The sequence below is a fragment of the Apus apus genome, chromosome 3, assembly GCF_020740795.1.
Source record: "Apus apus isolate bApuApu2 chromosome 3, bApuApu2.pri.cur, whole genome shotgun sequence".
Taxonomy (NCBI): Eukaryota; Metazoa; Chordata; class Aves; order Apodiformes; family Apodidae; genus Apus; species Apus apus.
In genome coordinates, this window is record NC_067284.1 from 35,434,548 (window position 1) to 35,460,119 (window position 25,572).

General features: G+C 38.4%; 2 protein-coding genes across 9 annotated transcripts in view; one reads left to right on the top strand and one right to left on the bottom strand.

Annotated features, from left to right (window-relative positions):
- The window catches only part of ENPP3 (ectonucleotide pyrophosphatase/phosphodiesterase 3), a 44,685-nt gene extending 37,056 nt beyond the window's left edge, over window positions 1–7,629 (bottom strand). Inside the window, exons 1-2 of the mRNA XM_051613825.1 lie at window positions 7,376–7,629; window positions 1,623–1,815 (exon numbers count right to left, since the gene is read on the bottom strand). Coding sequence (XP_051469785.1) covers window positions 1,623–1,815; window positions 7,376–7,629 — 447 coding nt within the window. The remainder of the gene's footprint in view (window positions 1–1,622; window positions 1,816–7,375) is intronic.
- Window positions 7,574–25,572, top strand: part of MED23 (mediator complex subunit 23) — a 38,341-nt gene continuing 20,342 nt past the window's right edge. The window contains exons 1-13 of one of the 8 annotated variants that reach the window (XM_051613609.1): window positions 7,574–7,687; window positions 9,947–9,978; window positions 10,081–10,168; window positions 10,897–11,021; window positions 11,154–11,265; window positions 11,981–12,079; window positions 12,589–12,690; window positions 13,613–13,682; window positions 15,283–15,395; window positions 16,600–16,695; window positions 17,278–17,295; window positions 23,624–23,824; window positions 25,265–25,438. In XM_051613609.1, the coding sequence (XP_051469569.1) occupies window positions 7,628–7,687; window positions 9,947–9,978; window positions 10,081–10,168; window positions 10,897–11,021; window positions 11,154–11,265; window positions 11,981–12,079; window positions 12,589–12,690; window positions 13,613–13,682; window positions 15,283–15,395; window positions 16,600–16,695; window positions 17,278–17,295; window positions 23,624–23,824; window positions 25,265–25,438 (1,290 nt within the window). In that variant the 5' untranslated portion in view covers window positions 7,574–7,627. Of the gene's footprint in view, window positions 7,688–8,286; window positions 8,306–9,946; window positions 9,979–10,080; window positions 10,169–10,896; window positions 11,022–11,153; window positions 11,266–11,980; window positions 12,080–12,588; window positions 12,691–13,612; window positions 13,683–15,282; window positions 15,396–16,599; window positions 16,696–17,277; window positions 17,296–23,623; window positions 23,825–25,264; window positions 25,439–25,572 lie in introns of those variants that run through there. The other 7 variants (XM_051613613.1, XM_051613607.1, XM_051613610.1 and 4 more) reach the window with 7 other exon arrangements.

Below are 25,572 nucleotides of genomic sequence, written 5' to 3' on the forward strand. Positions count from 1 at the left end.
GCAATGAGGTCTCCCGTCAGCCTCCTCTTCAAAATAAACAATCCCAGTTCCCTCAGCCTCTCCTCATAGGACTTGTTCTCCAGCCCTTTCAGCTCTGCTAGCTCTTCTCTGGACATTCTCCAGCAACTCCACATCCTTCCTGTTGTGAGGGGCCCAGAACTGCACACAGTACTTGAGGTGTGGCCTCAACCACACAGAGTACAGGGGCACGATCCCTTCTCTACTCTGCCTGGCCACACTATTCCTGATGCAGGCCAGGATGCTGTTGGCATAATAATTATGATTTACTGCTACATTTATTAGAAATTAACTCTGTATTCTTTCTAGTAAAGTATGATTTCTTAGGAACTAATCATCGCTCTGAACTTTTTCATCAAAAAAATGGAGGCGTTCTGAGCCTGAAGATAGAAGAGGCACAAGAATTACTACTTTGTGAATTTCTTATAAGCCAATGCCTTGATACCACACTGTTAACGTATGGCCAGTTCCATGTTGTAATCAGGGAAATTTTCACTGGGGAAAAGACAAGAGGAAGTAATATAATCACCTGTTTTGCAAATTCTTAATCTGTGTAAAGAGAAGGTAATTCCTTTTATTTAGCTTCTGTATTTTCCTGAAATGTTCACAAGGATTTCTTAAGAAACCCAGCAGGACTAAGGCTGCCAGAATGAAATTTTCATCTACATGCCAGTTTCTCATGATCAGTCCTCTCGTTAGTGAAGTTAAAGGAAACTGGAAAGAGACAAACAGCCCAAGGAAGCCCCATCACAGAAAGCAACAGATCGTTTCAGAGACTGGGAAAGAGCTGAGTAAGCCTCTTCAGCTTAACAGACACTAAAGATGTAGATAAATGGTGTAGAATATTAACAGCTTACACCTACAGTATTTAGACTTTGCTTTATTTTAGTACAGGCAGGCAGTTGAAAACTAGTGCACTTGAAAGAATGAGTATGTTTTAGCATAGTTAATTTTTTCAGTTTAGTCTTCCAACTACTTCTTAAAAGTATAATTTACTTTTCCCACATTGTTTCTCATGTTTCATTTCTTTTTACTGAAGACTTAAGGAAAAAAATGTCTGATATTTTATCTTCTCTTTTTTTCTGCAGTTTCCAGTATTTCCCTCGTATTTTATGCAATCCTTGCAAAATGTAGCATTAAATAGGAAGTTATACCACATGAAATTGTTCTGTTGATACAGAGCTGAAGAGTATCATAATGTTACTCTCTTTTTCATAGGGCTATTTTCAAAATTAAGTTTTTAGTCTTTTCAAAATCAGTACCTGTCATTTTCTCTAAATTCCAGTTTAAAGAAGCAAGAGCTTGTGAAAACATACACAGGTACATATATATACACACAAGTTTAATGTTTGTTTCTTTTGTGATCACAGAAGCTTAAAACTGCATATTGGTGATAACAAAAGATTTAAAAAACAACAAAAACCCTACTTATGATTATTTACAAGGCAGCTGCATGACTTCTGTAAAATGCCTTCATCCTGTAAAATTTTAAGCAGCAATTAACAAATTAGCCAAGTGATTATATTAATGCAATGAAACTTCTAAAATTTCTGCAGATCTGAGAGCTGTTAAACTAGCAGCCCTGAAGAACAGCACCTACTTACAGCACAGATGACTTTGTACTTCAGTGTTTTGGTTTTCTTCTCATACCCATACGGTGACATTTCATTTGTATATCCGCCTTGACTCTTGGTATCATCCCGAAGCTCCATTCTGCCGAGATGTGCTGTGTTTCTCAGCCTCTCCAGCCGGGTCAGCTGTTTCTCACACACTGCTCCAGCTTCAAGTGTGTATACACTTTGTTCACGGGTTTTTTATGACATACTAGTGTTTGCATCAGTGATAGGTTTGCAGGAAGGCAAAGTAAGCAGGAAAACGACTCAGAAAGGTCAAAGGCTTTAAGGCATAATCTGTGTCCAGAGAACCTATCTGTCACATTTCAAGATAGTCAGCTTTAGGTGAACTCTTAAGTGGAGATTAGGAGTAATACATTGCTAAGCAATAAAAAGCAAAAATAACACAAATTCAAGTACTCAACTATTTGGTTAAAAGCTTGTTATCAAGAGTATTTATTATCTTCAAAGAAAGTGTTACCAACATGAAAGTAGACAGTTTCTTAACTGCTGCTCTGTGTCACGTGTACGTTTTCAGGTCCTTTCCCTTATCTAGCACCAGAGGATTCCCCCTGCTTAGTTACAATCCACCTTTGTCACATACTTCTTTCAGTTTGTTAAATGTTTATTCAGTAGTGATAGATGTACTAAGTAAAAACAAAAGCTATACAGCCAAATCAAATTCAACAAAAAAAAATAGAAAGATTTTGTTTAGGTACAATTTGAAATATATTTGTTTCTCAATTTGGTGATTAACAGAAGGGTTATTTGTTACGAAAATGTACCTTCAGAGCCTACTAGGGCTATGCAAGTGTAACTATTCAAATGTTGGTCTGATTCTAAAGTTGAGCACTGCATGAGCTGCAATTTATCATAGATAAAATTATAAAATTTTAATCATAAAACCAAACGCAAACCATAGTACTATACGAGCTGGTATGAAGAAAAGTGAGTCGACTCCAGCAAAAACCAGTACAATCTCTACTCCTTATTCTATATAATTTCTATCACACTCAGGTCACCCATTATCCAAGAATTACTGATTAATCACACACCTCTCCTGCTCCCATCCTTTGATATATGGACAGATATCATTCTCTTAGGCTGTGGGTCACCCCTGTAAAATTTCTATATAATGTCCATTGAGTTCTCTTCTCTCATGAGATGGTCTGCAGTAGTTGCTCTGGACAGGACAGGCAGTGTGTTGTGCGGAGTTTTAGCTGCCAAAACATATTCAGGTCGAGTCACACACTTGCAGGGGTTCCTGTGAAGCTTGTTCTCTGTTCAAGTGGCTTCTGCTATGGTACTTCCTATAATGCACAACTCATACAACAGGTTACAATAATTTAAAGTTACATCTACTCCAGTCTCTATGCCCAGTTCCTTTGAAACAGACTATAAGGTTTAATACTGCAATGAACTCCTCCCCTTGGCCATGCTCCAGGATGGACTTCACCACATGCTGCAGTCCTTTCCCTGCAAAGCTGCCTGGTGGAAAAGGACCTGGGAGTACTGGTCGACAGCTGGCTGAATATGAGCCAGCAGTGTGCCCAGGTGGCCAAGAAGGCCAGCAGCATTCTGGCCTGCATCAGGAACAGTGAGGCCAGCAGGAGAAGGGAAGTGATTGTCTCCCTGTACTCAGCACTGGTGAGGCTGCACATCGAGTGCTGTGCTCAGTTTTGGGCCCCTCACTACAAGAAGGACATTGAGGTGCTGGAGCATGTCCAGAGAAGGGCAACCAAGCTAGTGAAGGGTCTAGAGAACAAGTTCTATGAGGAGCATCCGAGGGAACTGAGGCTATTTAGCCTGGAGAAAAGAAGGCTGAGGGGACACCTCATCACTCTCTACCACTAACTGAAAGGAGACTGTAGTGAGGTGGGGTTGGTCTCTTCTCCCAAGTAACAAGAGCCAGGTCAAGAGGAAGCAGCCTCAAGTTGTGCCAGGGGAGGATTAAATTGATATTAGGAAAAACTTCTTCACTGAAAGAGTTGCCAGGCACTGGAACAGGCTGCCCAGAGAAGTGGTTGAGTCACCATCCCTGGAGGTATTTAAAAGATTTGTCAATGTGGAGCTTAGAGACATGATTTAGTGGTGGAATTGGCAGTGTTAGGTTTATGGTTGGACTCGATGATCTTAAAAGTTTTTTCCAATCTAAAACAATTCTATGATTCTATTTTTCTATGATTCTATGACTCAGGGGTTTACCTGCTCCACTGTGGTCCTATCCACAGCCACAGATGGTTTGGGGTGTATCTGCTTCATCATGGAGTCACAGTTGACAGAACTTACAGCTGGAGTTCAGGATGTAGTTACAGCATTCCTACACTACAGCAGTAGAGAAACAGCAGCACAGGAACAGCAGCAATGCCCTGGCCATATGCCAGCCCATGCACATGGCCAGTGCTGTTATCAAAATGTTCCTAAGCACAGCAAAGTATAATAAGCACTACAGCAAATAGCAGCCACTATCACTAGACTCTAACATACAGAGCACAGAGCCTGCCAATTAAGACCTAAACAGCTGTAGCACCTATAAATCCAGTCTAGCACATTCCATTCAAATCTGCCATTATCTCAAAGCCCTCTGGCCCTGCACTGGGTGCCAAAAAGCACTCTTGAGGGTTAACCCCAGTAGGCAGCTCAGCCCCACACAGCCCCTTGTTCATTTCCCCATGGTGAGATGATGGGGGGGGGGAGGAAGAACTGGAAGGGTTAATGTGAAAAAACTTGTGAGTTGAGATAAAGAATTTGACAGGTAAAGCAAAGCTGTGTGGGCAAGCAGAGCAAAATCAGGAATTCGTTCACTACTTCCTGTGGGCAGGCAGGTGTTCAGCCATCTCCAGGAAAGCAGGGCTCCATCATGCCTAATGATTACTTGGGAAGACAAACACCATCACCACGACCATCCCCTCTTCCCCTCCAGATTTTATTGCTAAGCACAATGTCATAAGGAGTGGGGTATCCCTTTGTTCAGTTGTCCCAGATGTGTCCCCTCCTGACATCTTGTGCATCCTGAGCCCACTCACAGAGAATGCATAAAACTTAATGAACATTGACCATGAACCCAGATGTTTCTGTTTAAAGGTCAAAGGCCTCACACAATTAAAAAAAAGGCTTTTCACCCCTCCCAAAAGATAGTTCACATAAAAAAAGAAATCCATATGATGAACAATTAAGAGTAAAGAAAACAACAGGGAGGAAGGAAATAATTATTGGCTATCTTTTGTGTTCTCAGTTACCAAATCATAAATTTCAGTGACCCCTCTGCATACAGACTGATACAAATGCAGGGCCAGGGTACAGACAAGCTCATTTCCCTATAGTCAAATTGCAGTCCTCAGTTCATCTAGCACTTCCAAAATGGGAAGATGGTTTTGAAAAACATAGGCAGGACATCTCTGCCACATAACTGTTAACAAGTGCTGCGGGGAAATAGGGAGAGAGATTTCTGAACAGTATTGTGTTGTAGCTCCTTTCAGTTTTCACTACAATTCCTGTAGTTTAAAGCTACTAAAATAAAGCAGCTGAAAGTCCTCTAGGGCCATCAAGAACTAGGCAGGCTTTACATATCATCAGTTAAAAGGCATCTTTATACTCATTTGTCATCCATCTTCTAAAATGAATGGCACTCACTTTGGAAAAAAAAACCAAAAAAACAACAAACCAAAGCTTAACTATTTTTGTCATAAATGTTTATAATCCTTAAACAAATGGTCATTTTTATTAAGGTTGTTTTGCCAAAAATAACATGATATTTACAGTCATTTTGAAAAGTGCCTGTCCTTTTCTGTCTTGAAGTGAAGAGTGTCATTTCTTCCTCATGCAAACGCTGCTTTTCTTCCTTGTTTGGTGAGGCTTCTTGCTCTGTGTTACCTAATACACTGAGCCCGACCTGGCTTCCTGCCTTGGCACAGACCCCTGGGTGCAATCCCAGCATGTAAGATATGTACTGTTCCTCCTCTTGGACACTGGGTTACCTTAGGCAAAGCAGGGTGACCATTGCTTAAGCAGGATGAGCTCCTGTGGCAACCCTGGCCCTCAGCTCCACCCCAAAGACCAGATTCTCTGCCAAACATAGGATTTCAGATAGTTCAGTTCTGTTAAAATGAGCTCTGGTCAGACAAGGAGTTAATTTAGGAGATAAATCACCATCAGGAGTTAAAGGTTATCATGTGGTCCAGGTTTAAACACAAAATTGGGTAAATATTTGGGCCAAGTTGTGGAGTAAGACTCTAGTTAAGGTTAGAACAAATCTGTCTAATAAAGGTAACCAGTTAGATTTGGGCTGGCATGGTAAGTATAGTTTAGAATGAACATTGGTCAAATCAAGATAAAGTCATATTAGGCACACAGTTGTGGGCAGATTGTGGTTTGGTACACATTTAGGTTGGATCTAGATGTGGAGCCCAAGGCACAGTTAGGAATGGCTGTTAGCCTGTGAGCACTAAAGCAGATAAAAATAAGAATAGTAGACTTGTTCTCAGTAGAAGGATAAGACATAATTATGAGTAAAACAACCTCTTAGGGGCTCCATTTCCAGTCCCATTATGGGTCACTATGGGAATGGATTAGGAGCCAGGCACAGACTTAGATACCTACCCTGAGCTGGTCTGCCCAGAGTGGAAAAGTACTGACTCTGTATGTTAAAGGGACATCAAAGGTCATGTCAGATCATACCGCAGCACACTTTAAATAAGCACACAGTGAGGAGAATAATGAACCTTTCTTACAGAATAAATAGCATTGTGTTAAGACTGAGGGAAACTCAATTATAAGAGCAACACAAGCAAGTTCAAACGGACCTTCCTTTATATGATATCCTCTCTGTTTCCAATGATCATTCCTTACATGTATACGTAGGTAAATAATAGAAAGGTAAGCATTTTTTTTTTTTTTTTCCCCCAGCCAGGTATTTCCCATTACTGACAAGAATGCACTGACTTCAGTCATGTGTACTATACTGCCTGCTGGCTTCAGCAAGCATTTCTGCTAGCTGTGCCCATGCTGGTGCCCCACAAAACACAGCTTCCTGGTGTACTTTTTAACATTTATTTATATTTCTTATTGCTCACGTTATCCATTCTTCTAGACCTGTTTACACAAAAGCTGACCACATTTACAACAAACAGTCCTCTCTCCCCGATGGGTGCACCCTGTCTTTTGCTACTCAAGCTCCAAGCCTAGAAATGGTAACGTCTTGCTGCTGTGAGGCCTTCGTCTATCAGCTGGAATTTGGGATGATCAGCTTTATTTCTCTGCTGCAGACGTAGTTTCTTTCGGTACTAACCAGCGTTAACCAGACCCGGAGCTGTTCCCAGCAATGGCCCAAGGGTCACCGACAGCTCCCAAAACGCAGCATCGGCGTCAGAGAGCCACTCAGCTTTAAAAAAACTAACTCGATTTGGCATTTTGTGTTGAATCTTAAGACCCACTGCACAGGTGCAACGCGTCCCCGGACGTTTTCAGACCAACGCATTTTCTGCTCATTCTGACTTCATTACTTTTAACGGGAAAATCTCCAACTTTACGGCAAGTGCAGGCGAGTACAGCCCTAAAATAACGTAAGGAAGTTAAATTACGAGCCCCTTACTATGAGACCCTTCCTGTGGGAACCAGAGCTTGTCCCCTGCCACGCTATTCTAAGCACAGATTATTAAAAACAAACAAAAAAACCAAAACCCACACCCAATAAGCCTAAGCAAACATTTTAGAAAGAACACCCCAACAAAACCCAGCTCCCAGACGTCAAGCGGCAGCTGCCCGCGCCGCTCCCGCCCCGCGCTCCCTTCCCGCGGCATTCCCGGCGGGAAGCTCCCGGGCGCGGCAGGACGAGGGCCCGGGCCGCGGCGGGGCTGCCGGGGCCCCGGAACGGCCGGGCCGAGCCGCCGCCGCCGGGGGAGCGGGCGCAGGGCGGCGCTTCCGGCGCGGGAGGGGGCGGCGCGGCGCGGCGCGGGGCCGCCATCTCGGGCGGGCGGCGCGGGGCCCGGTGCGGCGCCATGGCCCTCCCCATGGCGCCCCTGGAGACGCAGCTGCAGAGCATCTTCGAGGAGGTGGTGGTGAGTCCCTTCGCGGGGCTGCCGGCCCAGCCCCGGGGCTTGTCCGGGGCCCTGCGGCCCGTGGCGGTGCTGGGGGCGGGGGGCGTAATGGAAAGGATAAAGCGCAGAAAGGGGAGTTGGGGTTTAAAATAATAATGTGACTAAAGAATGACATCATTATTATTCTGGGGGGGTGAAACCCCGCCGTCCTCCTTAGCGGCGAGGGGCGGCCGGGGAGGGGGGTTTCTCAGGGCAGAAAATCCTGCCGCTGCTGAGCGTGAATTGTGGAAAAGCACCCAGACAGTGGCCCCTGCAAATTAGTGCGCAGTTTGGTAGGTCACTAAAATAAAGCAGAGTGGAATAAACTGGTACAGTTGGGAGGGCTCTATAGTGGTAATCAGGTCCAGTGGCCTCACCAGTTCAGGGCTGACTCAAAGCATGTTATTAAGGGCGTTGTACATGAGCTTTTTAGACACTGACATGCCTGGGGCTTTGACCACCTCTCTAGGAAGCCTGTTCCAGTGTTTGACCACTCTCTCGTTAAAGAAATGCTTCCTGATGTCCACTCCAAAGCTCCTCTGGCACAGCTGTGAACCATTGCCATGTGTCCTATTGCTGAATCTCAGGGAGAAGAAATCGGTACTTCCCTCTCCCCTTCCTCAGGAAGCTGTAGAGGGCCGAAAGGTTGCCCCTCAGCCTGCTTCTCCCCAAACTAGACAAATCTAGAGGCCTCACCTGCTACTGATAGGACCTGTCTTCCAGCCCCTCCACCAGCATTGTTGCCCTCCTTTGGACACATTCAAGGACCTTTACATCCTTCTTAAACTGTGGGGCCCAGAGCTGCGCGCAGCACTCATGGGGAGGGCACACCATCTCTGTACAGCAGGATAATCCCCTTATTTGACCGTCTGGCTATGCTAGGTGTGATGCACCCCAGGATGCACTCCATTGGATAGGTGACATTGTGATAGGAGGGTATCAAATGAGTTAAACAGGACTTTCCCTTTGTGAACCCAAGTCACTGGGTCATTAAATCATTGGTTTGTAGAGCACAAATGAATGAGCTTCTGAACTGGAATGAATATGTGAAGTGTGACTGAAAATTATGTCTGTTTGATGGATTTCAGTAGAAGGCAGGTTGGGTTTTTCTTTCTGTTTAAAGTTTGCATTGTAAAATACATGAGGTAATTTTAATGGAGTGGTGTTAAATTGCTCAGACCCGATTGATTTCTCCTTTTGTCACTGTCATTCAGATTATGTTTTCACACATTTAACATTGTGATTGAACTGTGTTGTCACATTGCCTATTTTTGAGCAACATTATTTGCTAAAAATTTTTATGGAACAACAAAAAAAAGGCCCTTGCTAAATTTTATTGCAATTTTGAAGCCATAACTGAGAAAATAGCAAGTTGTTACTTTCACTGCTGCTGCTACCAGCTGGGTGAACAGCAGCGAAACTTACCTAAGTTTCTGTGCAGAACAGATGAGTTACCAGTTTCTCTTCTGCTTCTTGAGAAAGCTACGAATAGCAGTGGCAGGCAGCTGTGGGCTGTATGATTGAAAAGGATCTCCAGAAAGATTGATTTATTACATGCTGTCATTTGTACAATACAAAAATGAACATGGATAGCGGTCAGTTACAGATCACATCTGAATATAGTAGGAAGTTCTTACATGAGGTGAAAAAATTTTAGGATAGTCTTTTCCAGAAACTCTTTGCTGATGTATTAGAGTAAGGATGTAGAAGCCTTTGAGCAAAATGGAGTTGTTTGTTTTTTTTTTTTAAAAAAGGAATTGTATTAATATATAGTATTTTATTTAGTTTATGTCCATATAATAATTCAATAGAATTTAAAAAGCAATTGGTCTAAACTCAGGTGAGCAAATAACTGTATGTAATTGATTTGTGTAACAGAGTGTAATGGAACATATGAAGTAGGACAAAAATTAATGAGATTAAAATATATGGACTTTATTAAAAGTATGGAAAAAAGAGCTGCAATAACAGAATCAAACCATTTCTCCACCTTTGGGAAGCAAATTAACCTCTAGGTGTTCAGAAGAAAAAAAAAACACAAAACAAAGAGCCTTAATCTGGATCCACAAGGTATGTTGTTTATATGAAACAAAAAAGCAGTGTCAACTTTAAAAGTGTCTAGTTTAGCAGAATAAATATATCTGTTTATGATCCAGTCCCCTACCAGTACCACTGTTAGTTTTTGCTTCATCCAGGTGGTGTGATACTTACAAAAAACCTCACAAGGTTTTTCTCTTACAGAAAACAGAAGTAATTGAAGAAGCTTTTCCTGGGTGAGTGTAATGTTAGTTTATTTGTGCAAGACTTTCTGTATACATTTATTTTTCTACTTGTGCTCTTCCGTTGCTAATAACTAGTGTGCTTACTTGCATTAGGATGTTTATGGACACTCCTGAAGATGAAAGAACCAAACTGATCAGCTGCCTGGGTGCTTTTAGACAGTTCTGGAGCAGCCTTTCCCAGGTTAATGTTTAATTTGTTGCTTATATGTACTTCATATACTTTTTTAGTATAGTGAAACCTTGTCAAGTAGACAAATACTTAAGCTAAAAGGTCTGTGTCTAGTCATTCAGAATCTGGTTTCAGATATGGTGCAGTAAAGAATATAAGAAGATTTTGCAAGAAAAACGGGATTAGTTTTGACATGTATAAGTTGTTTACCAGAAGTTGGTGTGTGGTGCAAATGAAGATAAGCAAATGGAAGTATAAGAAATAAACAAAAAAGTTTGTTTGTTCAAGGATTTTTGGTAGAAGTAATTAAGTAAGGGAGAAAAAAGAGATATGTTTAGGTTCAAAAATAATCTTTGAAAAGTTAGATACCTCTAGGCATTATTCTGTAATTGGACATATAGTTGTCTTTGTTTTCACTGAATGTAATTGTAACTGTGAAAAATGTAGAACAGTTCTATTTTGTTCTATCCTGTGCTAACTTATATGTGAAAAACAAAGTTGACTATGGAAATCAGTGTTTCGGCTGGGACAGGTTTCTAGTGCTGAACAACTGGACTTCTTCAAAATAAGACGAAAAGAGTTGTAGGGAAAACTGTAGGTTGGACAACTGGGCAATTTCTACCACTTATAATCTTGTTCTTTTTTTGGTTTTGTTTCTTCATGGTAGGATACTGTATGAATTTTACAGTTCTTTTCACTAAATGTAAATACATTCTTTCTCCCCTCTACTGCTTTTTCAGGAATCCCATGAACAGTGTGTCCAGTGGATTGTAAGATTCATTCATAGCCAGCATAGTCCTAAAAGAATTTCTTTTCTTTACGACTGTTTAGCAATGGCTGTAGAAACTGGACTTTTGCCACCCAGGTAAGGTGTGTCAGAATGAATCAATCAATAGGATACATGGAAATTGTAATATTTTAAGATGACATTGTAAAATTATTACTGGATAGCATGCGTGTATTTTCTGACAGTCATTCTTGTATTGTCTCCTGCTAGGATGGTTTGTGAATCTCTGATAAACTCTGATACTCTTGAATGGGAAAGGACACAGCTGTGGGCATTAACATTTAAATTGGTGCGGAAGATTATTGGAGGTGTAGACTACAAGGTATCTTCCCCCATTCCTTTCTTTGTGATAAGGCATGTTATTTACTGGCTTTGTTTTTGTCAGAGACATTCACTGCTTTGATTATGGAAAAAAAAATTTAAAAAAATCGGTGAGACACTTTTAATGCTTTTTCGTAGTTGAGCTTTACCTGTATGGACATTGTAACTCCTCCTACTCTATGTCACGCAGTCATCTTATGTCCCTCTTTCAGTTACAAGCCAAGTAACCCTAATGTAGTTGCAGAAGTAGTACATGTGGAAAAGTAATGCTATCAAACATTAAAGCTGAAGTTCTCTCATCTACTCTGCCCCCTGTTGCTAAGTAGGAAAAAGGTCCTGAAAGCTGAGCCTTTGGCAGGGTACAACTCTTAACAGAGGGAGTAGGACAGCATGCATCTCTTGCAGAGGATCACATCACTAGCACTAGTGAATGTGTTAACACAAAAAGCATAAAATACAACATTGTACTTCGATCAGTCTGTAGAAGCTGTTATAGGTTGATGTCTCTAGATGCAACCCAAAATTTCAACTTTTATTTTCTCATCTGGGATATGAGAAGTTTAAGGTCATTAGCATTTGTGCTTTCAGTAGCAATTCTGACACTTAGCAACAAACAGCTGATTTGTCTTTCAAAATATGTTCTGATCATATTATGTAACCTTTCTGCCAGAAATAAAGAATATCTGGGAACATGAATTTTGTGTTCTTTCTTTCAGGGTGTGCGTGATCTGTTGAAAGTGATCCTAGAGAAAATCTTAACAATTCCAAACACTGTGAGTTCAGCTGTTGTACAGCAACTTTTAGCAGCAAGAGAGGTAACTATATTCATGTTATATGTGATAATTACAGAGGAAGTCATTCTTTTGTGGTTAGTGAGTTGGTGCAGTTCAACAGTGAAGACTTGCTCTTTGTACTCTTAAATCTTCTCTGGAATTTTATAGAGTAAACAAAGAGCTTTTGGGGGATATGGTAGATTAAAATCCCTAACAGGAGAGCCAGGCCCCATGTTTGACTTTCCTAAGATAAGAGGTATGAGATACAATATAGAGGTTAATTTTTTTTTTCCTCAGTGAATCAAAGTAGTAATTGTTTTCAGTATGTTGTAGGCAAACTCGGATGTATTTACTTAGGCTTAAGCAGTCTAACTTACACTTGTACAATTAAAAACAGGTTTTAAAGTAATGTAGTACTATCAGAATGCTACTTCACAAAAAATATTTTAATTCTTACATTTATTTTCATGAGCTGCCTCAGACAAGTAGACAGACTAGCTTTGTTTACCTTATCTAAAAGCTTTTACACTAATGTATTTTTTTATTTGTAGGTGGTAGCCTACATTTTGGAAAGAAATGCATGTTTGTTACCTGCCTACTTTGCCGTTACAGAAATCAGAAAACTATATCCGGAAGGAAAACTTCCCCATTGGGTAATGATATGATATAAAATCATGCAATCTGGAGTTTTGTTCAACACAAAACAGAATTATTTTTTTAAAGCAAAGTTTAAATGAAGATTTAAAATCTTCTGCTCCACAGTAAGCTCTGTGTGTAGGCATGTAAATTAAGACACATGCTTGATGTCATTGCGGCAGCAGCACCCTCTGTTCTTGCATGAAAGTGATGATGTAATTTTGACGTATGGCATGATGATGAAGCTCTTCAAGAACTGAGCTGGTTTTTTTGAATACGTTTGGAAGTGCAGGTCATGCTTACCTAGCTGTTTGTGCTTTCTCTCTGGCTTCAGGATAAGAAAAATCAATTTGAATAGTTGACTAGGGTTTTCTTTCTGTTAAGTTATGCAAAAATATTGGGGGCTCTGGTGCAATGAAAATGGTCACTGTTTCAAAGAAGAATGTCACGCCAGTTTTTAGTTTTGTATTCTGTTAAATTAATCAGGTTAAAATCCTGACTCCCTTGAATCAATGGAAAACCTGTTATTGACTTCTTTCAAGCCAAGATGTAGTCCAGGGTCCTTTGTAATACAGATGTAATACAGGTCTTTTGTCTTTGTGGAATTGCTACCCAGAGGCAAACAGATTTATTATGTTCTAAAGCTTGTCTTAAATCATCTGTTACTAAATAGTGTGCACTGAAATAATGTAGTATGTGTAGGAGAAACAGTTATATAGGCTGTCATTTGGGTGCTTCCTGCCCCTTTATAAGGTCACATTTTTCCTTTTTGTGGTTTTAGGTTCTGGATGATTTTTCTAACTTGTTGAAATGTATAGGAAGCTAGTTACTTTAGTAGATTCCTGTGTATTTTATTAACATGTGTAAACTGTTTTTACGTCTTAAATATTCCTTATGAGTATCTGCAACTTAAACCCTTAATTTCTTCTTCTCACCCAGTTACTAGGTAACTTAGTATCGGATTTTGTGGATACCTTCAGACCTACAGCAAGAATAAATTCTATTTGTGGTAAGATTATAACTTCATGAATGACTTAAAAATAAATCAATTTCTTTTGAACTGTTTTGTTTCTTATAATCTTTTCAGGCATATGTTCATCTAAGCCAAATGATTCAGAGCTCATGTTTCATGTAGTATCTTTACTCTTGTCAGATTGTTCTCAGACTTTCTTCTCTGCAGTTTTTGCTTTGAAGGGGGAAATTCATACTGATGAGATCTGATACTTTTTTTGCTACAAGCTGGTAGTGGAAGCATAATACTTGCTTCCATGCATGGTTGCATGACCATGTAGTTTCTAACTACAGTAGATGTTAAGAGAACAATAGGTTTTCTGTGCTCAAGCATTTTGATTTCACAGATCCACTGGTATGCTAGTATTTTCTGACTTCAGTTTCCATTTGTAGCTGCTCAGCCTTATCTGTGTTGTTGTAGGCTTCTGTGTGAATGTTTTCTAGCTCAGATGAATACTGGCTCTCCTTTTCTGTGAAAGAAAAACTCACCTTTGTTTACTGCTAGAAATCTGAAGATTAGTATTTGGCTGTTTTAGTTGTGATGCCTGTTGCATTTTTCTTCAAAAAGATAAAAATATCTTGTTTGCCTTGAGAATTATGTAGCTTAATACCAGCTTCATTATATCATAGATCTGAGCAACGTTTATCACAGCTGAGCTTCTTCAGTGCAGAGACTAAGAATGTAAATTTGTCTGTAGTGCTGCAAAGCTTTTTGTGTTTGAGAAGCATGAAGTTATTCCTCTGGAAAGCGTGGCACAGCTTTTACGCATATGACTTGCAGGAATCACACACAAATTTTTGCAAGTCTTGTGTGTGTAGATGACTTGTATAGACACAGTTGAAGGGGAGAAAGGGATATTTATTTACTTCCTGTTTTATCTGATAGTAACATGGCCAGCCTGGACAATAGAAGTAGTAGAATTTGAACTGACAGTGAGAGTTAGGTCAAAGTTGAGACACCTGAGTTTAGATGCTGCTATTCTGGTGTGCTAGGGGCTCAGTTCAGATGCCTATATTTAAGCAACTGAAATAAATCCTAGTTGTTTTATCTACACTAACAAATCTAAATTTACCCTACAAAAACCTCTTCATGTGGTTAGCTGAATCACATTGGCCTGAACTGACTAGATCTCTTGCCTATAATTAGAGTACAGACACTTGTATGTGACTAGTTTAATGAACAGAATCCTTCCCACATATAAATGAAGGGAAATCAAAAGACCAGATGAGATCCTTAGATTAGTAATACGGTTTTCTTTGTGGAAAGGGTCAGGGTACCAAAATTAAATCCCTAGGTCAAACAATGGCAGTGGTCTTCTTGTAACCTAAAAAGGCAGTCTTAGATTAATATTTGCAAATACTTCTATTTTCAGGATACCCAGTCTGAACAAATGGGGATTTTTCTCCTGAGATATTTTATTATAAGAAAGTTAGTTAGAAAAATAAAATCGGCCTGAAGCAATCCTATGGTAAAAGGCTTTAAACAGTGGAAATCTAAGGAGATCGTAAAAGTGACTGAGGCCAGTTTTTGCATCAGAATGATTAATCAATCAGCCAGTTTCACTGTTTTCGAATTTATAATGTTTCATTGCATGTAGGTCGCTGTAGTCTTCTTCCTGTGGTAAATAACTCAGGTGCCATGTGTAACTCATGGAAGCTGGATCCTACAACCCTTCGTTTCCCTTTGAAAGGTCTCTTGCCCTATGATAAGGTATGCCTTACTAAGCTTCTTAAATGTGTTATATTCAATAAATACGAAGCTTTTTTATCATTTGGGTGGAAAGTAATTTCAACTGTGAATATTTTGTTGTTCCAGCTAGGCTAACATTGAAGATGTAGATTTTTTCACTGTTACGTGTTTCAATGATACCAAGCTATACATGGAGGACCTTTAAAGTAGTGTGTGATATAACTGCTGCCCAGGAACCAGAGATGTTTAATGGGCTTTGTAGGTGTGTGCGTGTGACAGAGCAAGTGAGAGCAGATAATTTATTGGAAAACTAGTTTAGCAGTGGGGAGATGAAAGAGAATGGGCAGGTACTTCTTTTCTGTGCTCTTTGTTATTCCATAGGAAAGATAACTTTACAATTCAAACTTAAATATAAGCTAGCTTATTTAAACTTAAAACTCTTGAGTGTGTAATAGTGGTATACTGAAAGAATGTAAGAACTATAAAGGATCAGGACAAAAATCCATATTGTCCAGTGTACCATTTCCCATATTCTAAGTGTCTAAGGAAGGATATAAAGGTAATATATCTGATGACATTTATGGTGTTTACACCCTACAGCCATTATAATTTCAGGTGTTTCCTGAGACAGGCTTGGTTTCTATATGTTATTTCTTTATTTCTATATAGTAATAAACCTTCCTCTTCCAAATATTTGTTCAGTCTCCCCTTAAGCCTATGTAAACTGTTAGCATCCTCAATATCCCTTTGACAAGGAATTCCGCATATCAACTTCGTGTTGCGTGAAGAATTTGCTCCTTCTGTTTGTTTTGAGCTTAGCTTCAGTTAACGTTTTTGTAAAAGTGATTCAGCTACTGGAAGATATGAACAGTTGTTCCATACCTGCTTTCTTCATGCTACTCATGATTTTTGTGGATCTTGGTCATGTGCTTCCTCAGTTGTCTTACTTGACTTCCTTTGAGTTCTTCACAGTCTTCCATTGTTTCACGGCTGTTTCAGAAAGTCTGCCAGCCTTTTATTTATTGAATGAAGAACGATGTTCTCCTTGCTCCCCATAAAATCTGTCATGTCTTAAGAGCTGTGATTACTCCTTTCTTTTGGGTGTCAGAGAGCAGAAAGATTTGCCAGATTCTTACATCATTTACCTTGGTTAAATGTAAACTCCCTATTAAACATAATCTTGAGGCAATATATGTTTGTATGTGATTGCTTTTTTTTTTTTAAGGATCTGTTTGAGCCACAGACTGCCCTGTTGAGATATGTGCTGGAACAGCCTTATTCAAGGGATATGGTCTGCAATATGCTAGGTCTGAATAAGCAGGTACTGTACTGTGCTGTAACACGTGATTAAATTCTGCGTAGAATCTGCACTATTCTTTTTCTCTTTTCTTTGCTTATAGCTAACTAAGCAAAACAGTTTAGGTCCAGAGAGTGATTTTTTTTTTTTTTTTTTTTTTTTAATATGAGATCATATTGGGTTAAGTGGACACTGTTGTTCCTATCATTTGTATATTGCTTTACGAATGTTAAATTGAAAAGTAGAGATTTAAAATATGATTTTTTTTTTGCATTGCTTTTTTTTCCTATAAGGCCAGCCTCAAGTGCACCTTTGACAGACAGTAGGAAGCTGCTAGCTCAAACAATTAAAAGTTGTTATTGTTTATGTCATTAGTTTTTAAAGCAGTATTGAACTTTGTGATATTGGCATGTTATAGTGCTAGAATAGTGCAAAGCTAGGTTTTGTTTAGTTTCTTTTTTTCTTTTTATACGTTAGAATGGGAGGGCTTAGTCTGACTTGGGGATCCTTGAGGCTGGCCTCATAGTCACTGTTTTGTCTTTTCTTTTTTTCTTCCTTTATTTTTGTTCTGTCCTGTCTTGTCCTGCCCATCCTCCAATGCTCTAGACCTTGAACATTGCTCAGGTATGTTCACAACCTTACTGTTGTATTGTGACTAACGATACGCTGGCTGCTTTGTAGCCACTGATTCCAGTTAGAGAATACATGTACAGTCAGGGCTTGAAATTGGAAGGACCATTAGTCAAGGACAAATTCTCAATACAAATATTTAGAGATATAAGAGATGGAGCCTAAACATGACAGTCAGTGATCCTTTAGTCCTAAAATTTTTCTTGGAATGGACTGCTACCATTTCCCTGATCAGTTATAAGAACTTTGCTGGAATTTTCAGATGAGGAGGGATTCTTAGTTCAAAATTTCTTTCCTTACGCCAGTGGGAAAACATCCACTGCACTTGATTGTAAAATTATAAAGCTGTAAATAGATAAAAATAACAATAAAAAAAATCTTTACTAGTAGAATTTTCTTGTCATTAGGAAGCCTCTGTAACAAACTTCCCAACAGGTAGTTATAATATTCTCCAAGCTAGGTGAAAGAAAGGTAGTACACAATACCACATCAAAAATAGTTCCTTAAAATTTGACCACTTGTATAAATAAATAAGTGCCTGAGAACATCAACCGAGTGGACTTCTGCTTGAAATTTCAAATAATGCATCTTTTATTTACAGCTGATCCCCTGTTACAGTAATAAATTCCACATCTACTTTAAAAAACATTTTTTGAGATTTATAAAATAGCGTTGCTGTTTGCAATACTATAGTGAAGGTTGTGTCAGTGTTTCCATTTAAGAAAGTTTCTTCAGATTTGTAACTTGACTATATGATCCTGAAACCTTGTCAGTGAAATACACCAGTGTTCTTTCTGGATTGGGACAAAGGTTTTGAATGCTCAGATTCCTGCATTGTGGCAAACAGTACTCTGTGGTGTATACAACAATATTTTGAAGATGAGAATTAAAGCAGCTGAAATGTTAAACCTTGGAAACAGGCTGCTAGGTTTAGTGTTGAAATGAGTAGTATTTGTATTCTGTGTCTATTTTGTGTTAATTAATTAAACTGTTCTTCTAAGCATCTTGTAGCTGGTAATAGTACAAGACCTAGTACCCATTTTTTTCTAACTATGGGTAGTTTGTGCCTTCAGGTCAAAAAAACAATGTTAAAAATGCTGGGTTTTAACCCCTAATCCTGTCCTCTAAAAGTAACTTAAGAAAATTTAAATGAAGTAATAAAATTAATAAAATATATTGAGCTATACTTCTTAAAATATTTTTGCTAATGTAGGAATTCCTACACAAAGTTTCAACCTGGCATGAATTTTTATGGCCAAGGAACAAACTTGAAGAACATAGTTTATAAAGGAAATGCTGACAGAACATGAACTATAGTTGTGCTATTACAGTTACACCAGCATAAAGATGTTTGGGCTGTTGAAAATTTGTGAGCTAAATGTATAAATATAGAGTAGGGTGCTATAGAACAGGAAATAATGTTCCATTTAAACGTTAATATGCTCAGTTTAAAACTGTGGAAAACATAAAAATTTTACTCGCCTTTAGGTACAAATTAACTTCAAGTTACAGTTTAATTTGTTAATGTTGCCTGCTTTTCTGAAGTTGTGCAGCTGTATCAATGCTCAGTAAAATGGCTGATAATATTGTATTATATTATTAGAACTGAACTAACCTACATAAATGAGTTGTTAGTATAATAGAAGACGCTTAGAAATGCAAATAATACCAAATGTGTTTCAAAATAAACACAGAGACACCTCAAAGCAATGATCATTATTTATTTATGATCATTAATTTTTTATGGGAAGCTGCTATCAACTACTTACACAGATCCGGTTGCAGGATTGGAGCCTTCATTTGAATAATTTGGCATCACAAACTAGGTATGGATCAGCCAAATTTGTCCCGCTTCTCAAACATTCTTGAAGATGAACAATGAAATTTCCTGGTTCAATCCTAACTAAGCAGATCTGTGTTAGAGAACTGTTCACTCAAACTGTCTCTGAGTTGTTTAAAAAAAAAAGTATGAATACAGCTGTCCTGTTAACCTTGCAGAAAGAAAAAAGAAGGTAAAATTTGGTATGTTTATAAACTCATATGTTCCTTTCATGAGTTTGAGTTTTGTTGTGAAGTGAATTTTTCTAATACCTTTATCAGATATATATGGCTTTAAGTCCAGATGTAATAGTACGGAATTCAACATGGTTTTCCTGTCAGAGTCCGGGGATTTTTATTTTTTGCTACTTTATAATTCTGTGTGGGATACCTTTGTATACCTGTTGGATCTGGTTTGTAGGAAGTAGAGGTTTAAGTTTTATTTTATCATACATGTTATGGTATACAGTTGGACTCAGTGATCTTAACTTCCAACATCAGTGATTCTGTTGATTCTATGTCAATTTATATTCTGCTGTTAACTGGGCTGATACTCTCAATACTTCATTATCTTTTAAGTAATTTGTTGAGAGGTGTGTAGTAATTTGGCTTTGGGGATATTAACAGTTCAAAGTGTCTTGATACACTGCTTCCAAATTAAGATTCAGGTTACAGTTGGTTCTTAAAATCAAGCTTTAGTCATCTTAAGGACTTGAAGTCACTTTGAACATTTTTGTTTATATCTTTGCCTTCTCTATATGTACAGACTTGCATGAAGAATAAAATGCCTATTTTATTTGCATAATTGCAGTTTGGATTGTATTGCAGTCCTCTAAGCAAGGGAAGACTGTTCAACTTTGATTTCTCTGGGTTGGGACATACTTGAAAGAGGAGGCTATTTTCACGTGTCTTGTTTCTATAATGTTACATAAACTTTTATATGGCAGCTATTGTATGAATGATTTTGCCCTTTAAATAGTGTATTTGGCTGGTCACCTTTTAAACTAGGAGTGGTGATCTGCAGCTTTTAGAAGGCATTTATCTGTACCATACTGTGTTCAGGTGATTGTGTAGTTGTATCCTCTTCTAGCTACAAACCAGGATGGTTTGCTGGGGGAAGATGATGTTTATTTTTTGTCTGTCCATGCAGTGTGTGAGCAGAATCATTAAGTGAGAAGAATGACATAATGGAATACTTTAAAATAAATAAATAAATTACTTTCCCTTTTATTTTTAGAATATTGTAGGTTGATGCTGGGAACTTGCTATCTGATACTATTACTGTTAACGTGGCAAAGTACTTAAATTGAGGGGTGTGATTATTTTTTTTGGTATTTCTGGTTGTAAGAGTGTGTGTTGATAACACTTCAGTGTAACTTCCTTGTGAAAGCTTACTCCATTTTTTTTTAATGAGGAAAATTTGAGACTGCCAACCAAATTCAGTTAAAAGTAGAGTCGGGCATAATATAAACAAGCTTTAAGGTTTTGTATCTTGGGAGCATAAACAGTTGTGGAAAATGAAGTGAGACAGGGGCTATGTTTCCATCTTGTATTAATGACTTCAGGCATTTAACTTTTACATTTTGAATTAGACTTTTGGAACTACAATTTACTCTTGCAGGCATCTTGGGCTTTGAGCTTTGGTCTTCTGAATCCGTCTAAGTGTAGCTATTTATTATATACTTTTTAGCTTAATGTTGTTTGTTTAAAATACCAAAAATGGTAATAGCTTGCAGCTAGGCTTACTGCTTAAAATACTTTTCTTCTAGGGAACACTTATAACTCTACCCACTCTCCCTCAGCCCACCAAAAAAATCCAACCAACTGAAAAAAAACCCAAACAAAAATCAAACCCCAAACCCGATTAAAGCTCTGATCCACTGAATAGTATTACTAGTCCATCAGAGGGCTCTCAAGAAACATTTCAGTATCAAATTGTCATGGTAGCACTTCCCTCCCCTCATTTATTTATGATTTAATAATGTTTTCATTGAGATTATGTATTTGTCAGATCTTGAAATGTTATTTTCAGGGCGAAATGGAGAATATGTAATTATAGAAACAAATTACAAAAATTTTAATAGGAAAAAAGCATAGTGGTTTTGAATGCTGTGTTTTTCTAAATATAATCCAAAACAGTTTTTGTTTTCTTGTTTTGGGCTTTTTTTTTTTTTTTTTTTTTAATTTTGTTTAAGCCATACCAAGACATTAATTCCTACTTACTTGTAAAGATCTCACCTGTGTTTGTATTTATCTTAGTATTTACTGAGATGTTCTTTCAATTATGACTCATTAATAAAAGCAAGGCCCCAATCCCACAAATTCTTACGCAGCACCGTGTTTTACTCCTGAGTGCTCCAAAACTAGATAAAAAAATTGTGCAAAAATGTGTGTTCAGTGAGAATACGGAGAAAAAAAGATGCCAGAAAATGAAATTAATGAAGATGGAATGTGAACTACTGCTATATTTCTTATGGGTTAAAAATAATTTTCAATAAAAGCATGATTTTCAGAACAAAAGAGTGAATTTATTTTTTTAATTTCCTTGCTCCTAAACATTTCCCAATCAGAATTACTCAGAATAGTGAAAATTCCTACTGGAAATTCTGGCTTTCTTTTTAGCAGTAATATTTTTCTGTTGTATTCTTTGAATAACTTTATTCTAAATTAATAGAGCCTAACAGGATTAGGCTTCTGGACATTAACCCAGTGCTTAGCAAACTATTAAATTTCAAGCCCTGTACGTAGTAGTTTTGCATGCTGGATTATAAACTAGTCTGTAGTGTTGTCTGTTGCACCCTGCTCTGCTTCATAATTAGTTGCTTTGGGAGGGGGAAAAAAACCCAAAGTATTCTCAACTGATGGTGTTACTACTGCTGTCTGTAAACCTGTAACGTGGTTGAGCTGTGACAATGGCATTAGCTACTGGAAGAGAAGATGAAACAGTAATCAATGCTTTCTGTTCTAGTTAGAGGTTTGTGTTAAGCATGCTTCAAGAAAGCACAGATGGAATTGTAGCTTTCTGCAGTTTTGAGCTGGTGAAGAGCATGCAACAGGGGATGCTGTTCAGTATGTTTTGTCAACTTTTCCCATTCTTGCATTTTATTTTTAATTGAAGAGAATCTCTTCTTTTCATGGCAAAAGACTACCATCGATGAAGGTAGAACAAGCATCTCCTTTCAGCATCTCTCTTTCCTTTTATTATTTCTTTCTTTATCAATCGAAAGGGGTTTTTTAGGCCGCCTGCCTAGTAAGTCAAAAGAACTCATCTAAGACATCCCTGAAATGTTTTATGAGTATTTGGGCAATCTTGTTAAATGTTTTACATACACCTTTTTGTCTCTAGAAAGGGATACTGCATTTTCATGATTAGTGTTTGAGCAGCTCAGTTCTTTTTCTTTTGTGTCATTAAAGTAATAATGTTTTCTTTAAGGCTGCATTACGTTACAGGCATCAGGTGTGAAGAAAAAAAAAAAAGAGGAAAAGTGAGCATTCCTGAATAGGAGATGGTAAAAAACAGCTTGTGGTGTCTAAAATCAGTGAAGTTCCCCACAGCTTTTTGTCCTCAGTAATTGTACTTTGTACTAGTATAACTCTGTGAATGCAGGGTTCTTGCACTAAAGAACTTGTGATGTGTGACATCATACTTGATGATCTTGAGTATTTATAATCTTGAGTCCCAAACCACTGGTAGTGGACCTGATTTACATTCATCTGTACTAACATATGTATCTGAATATATAATGCATTCCTTACTTGATCACTATTAAAAGTGATCTGGGAAGATGTCTATTTTAATTGTTTGTCTGCTTAGCTCACTGTGGAGATTGCAGCAGTGTGTTCACAGTATGTAGAACATACTCCCCTTGCAAGATTAATTTTCAAGATTTTTTGACCTTGTGCCAGATGGTGCAGTGTCAGTAGGACAGCACCGAATTACTGGGGTATTAACCAGATGTTATTTCTGCTGCTAGTTGTAGGTGAGCCCAAAATGAGAGTGAAATGAAGATAGTCATTACATACCTCTGTCACGTATTGGGATGTTTCCTCTGGGTTTGGTGGTGATCCCTACTTTTGAAGTGGAATTTAAAGGAGAAAAGAGAAAAGGAGATAAAACAATAATGAAAAACCCCACCCCAAAACAAACAAAAGAACCCCCATCAGTGTATTAAAATAATTTACTTTGTTTTCTGTGAATGCAAGATCAGAGAAATAACATTCTGAATTAGTTTATTAAAAAACACAAACAAACTCTCCAGTATTACTTGTGCATTGATGATCTGTGTTTTGGAACAGAGTAGGGAGTTATGTAATGTGTGCAAAAATCATTGTGACCTGTAACATAGTGCAGCTTTAATACACTGGCTTATCCTTAACTTAAGTTCAGACTTCATTTCATGCTTCCCAGCCTTCTGTCAAAATACTGTACTGTAACTGCAACTGTACAAGTTTTGAAGTTAATGGCAAGGCTTTTGGAATACTGTATCTGATCTCTACCTTACAGCACAAGCAGCGCTGCCCTGTGCTGGAGGACCAGCTGGTGGATCTTGTGGTGTATGCCATGGAACGGTCTGAGACTGAAGAGAAGTTTGATGATGGTGGAACCAGTCAGCTTCTGTGGCAGCATCTGTCCAGCCAGCTCATTTTCTTTGTGCTCTTTCAGTTTGCAAGCTTTCCTCATATGGTCCTGTCACTCCATCAAAAGGTAAATTGTTTGTATCACTCGGTAAGAGAGATTTAAAAACCTAACCAAAACAAGTTATATATGTAAAAAAAGGTCACCCCTGCAGGAAGTACCTTATGTGTAAAGACTAAATTTTCAACCATTGTGCTCTGTAGAAGTCAAATTCTCAAGTAACATTGCTATGATCTAGGTCTATTTCCAGTGTATTCAGTTATTTTCAGGTTGTTGCATTATATTTAGATTAAAAATGTGCTAGTAACTAGAATAAGGAGATAACTGGCCTAATTCAGAAGACCCGGGGAGTACTGTGCCATTGCATCCAGTTTGTATTCAGAGAGAGCACCCAGTTTAGTTTGTGAGCTAAAGAAATGTGCCATGTAAGTGGATGCAAGAACTTTTTGTGTGTGTGTAATCAAAGCAATCTAATCAAAGGTAATTTGTCCAATTACAACGATATTGGCAATCACAGTCCAAAGTTACTTACGCTTCCTAATGATAATTCTCTTTAAATTGATACACTTTCTAATATTTGCCCTTTACTCTAGTGCTCAGTGCCTCTCTGAATCCTAGGGTTGATGGTGCCAATCCTCCATAAGAGAGGAGAAGGGGGGGGTGACAGTAAACCAGCAATATCCTGAGGTCTTTGCTGAGACAAAGTATGGTGTTGGCGATAGGAAAGGGGTGATCTTTCTCCTCACCATACGGTTAGTTTGTGGCTATTTAGATACAGTTTCTAACATGCACTACACATTGCTCCATCTTCATTTGTCCACAATTCTGTGTTGCATCAAAGTTTACTATGTATCCTGTGTTTTACTTGTGGTGGATTGTAGTTCTCTTCTCTCTTTGGTATCCCTGAAATTAGTTTTACCAGGGTTGCATTCCTTTAATTACTGTTAATGAAGCATTGAAACAGTAGACAGTATACAACACAATTGCACAAATCTAATCTGAAAGTAAGGCAAGCTAGTGAAGAGTAAAGGTTAAGAGGAGAGTACTGGTTATTAGAGAATTGCTGTTACAGGTAAAGAAGTTAAATAATAAAAACCCATAACTTTTCGATTGGTCCAGATGAAGCAAGCCCAAGTTGTTCTAGTTCAGAGACACTATTTACAGACAGACTTAGTATAAAACCCATGGCCTGCTGACAACAGTGGCAATACTGTACTTGGCTACAGGGCTAAAAGGTAGCAGTTTAAGTCCAATCTTCAAGATTTACTAGTTTTTCAAAGCAGTGATCCTCAAAAGCTAAATGCATTTTAAATCCTACCATTAATTGCTGTGGCCCTCCCAGAGTCTGTGTTAACTTAAATGTCCTTGTTTGCCATCTTTCTGAAAACATGATGTACATTTCTGCCTAAGTCCTGCTAAAAAATTCCCAGCAGCCTTTGCTGGAACCGTTTTAGTCTGCCCTTCTCCTTTCCTAGAAATCTTGGAGTGACTTTTTTCTTTCGCATGCAGTGTTTGTCAGTTACTGAGTGTTTTTGGCAGTTGGCAGGCCGTGGTCTCATTAAAGGAAGAGACCATCTGATGTGGGTGCTACTCCAATTCATCTCTGGCAGCATCCAGAAGAATGCGCTGGCTGACTTCCTCCCAGTTATGAAGCTTTTTGACCTCCTGTATCCTGAGAAAGAAGTAAGTCTTCTCTCTGAAATTAAAAGTTTCCTTTTTCATTCAAAATTAAGTGAGATTCATTAAAGAAGACTTTGAAATGTTTCTTGAGTCACTGTTCCAGCAGTGTGCTGCATAGTTGGAGAGAAATGTTTCAT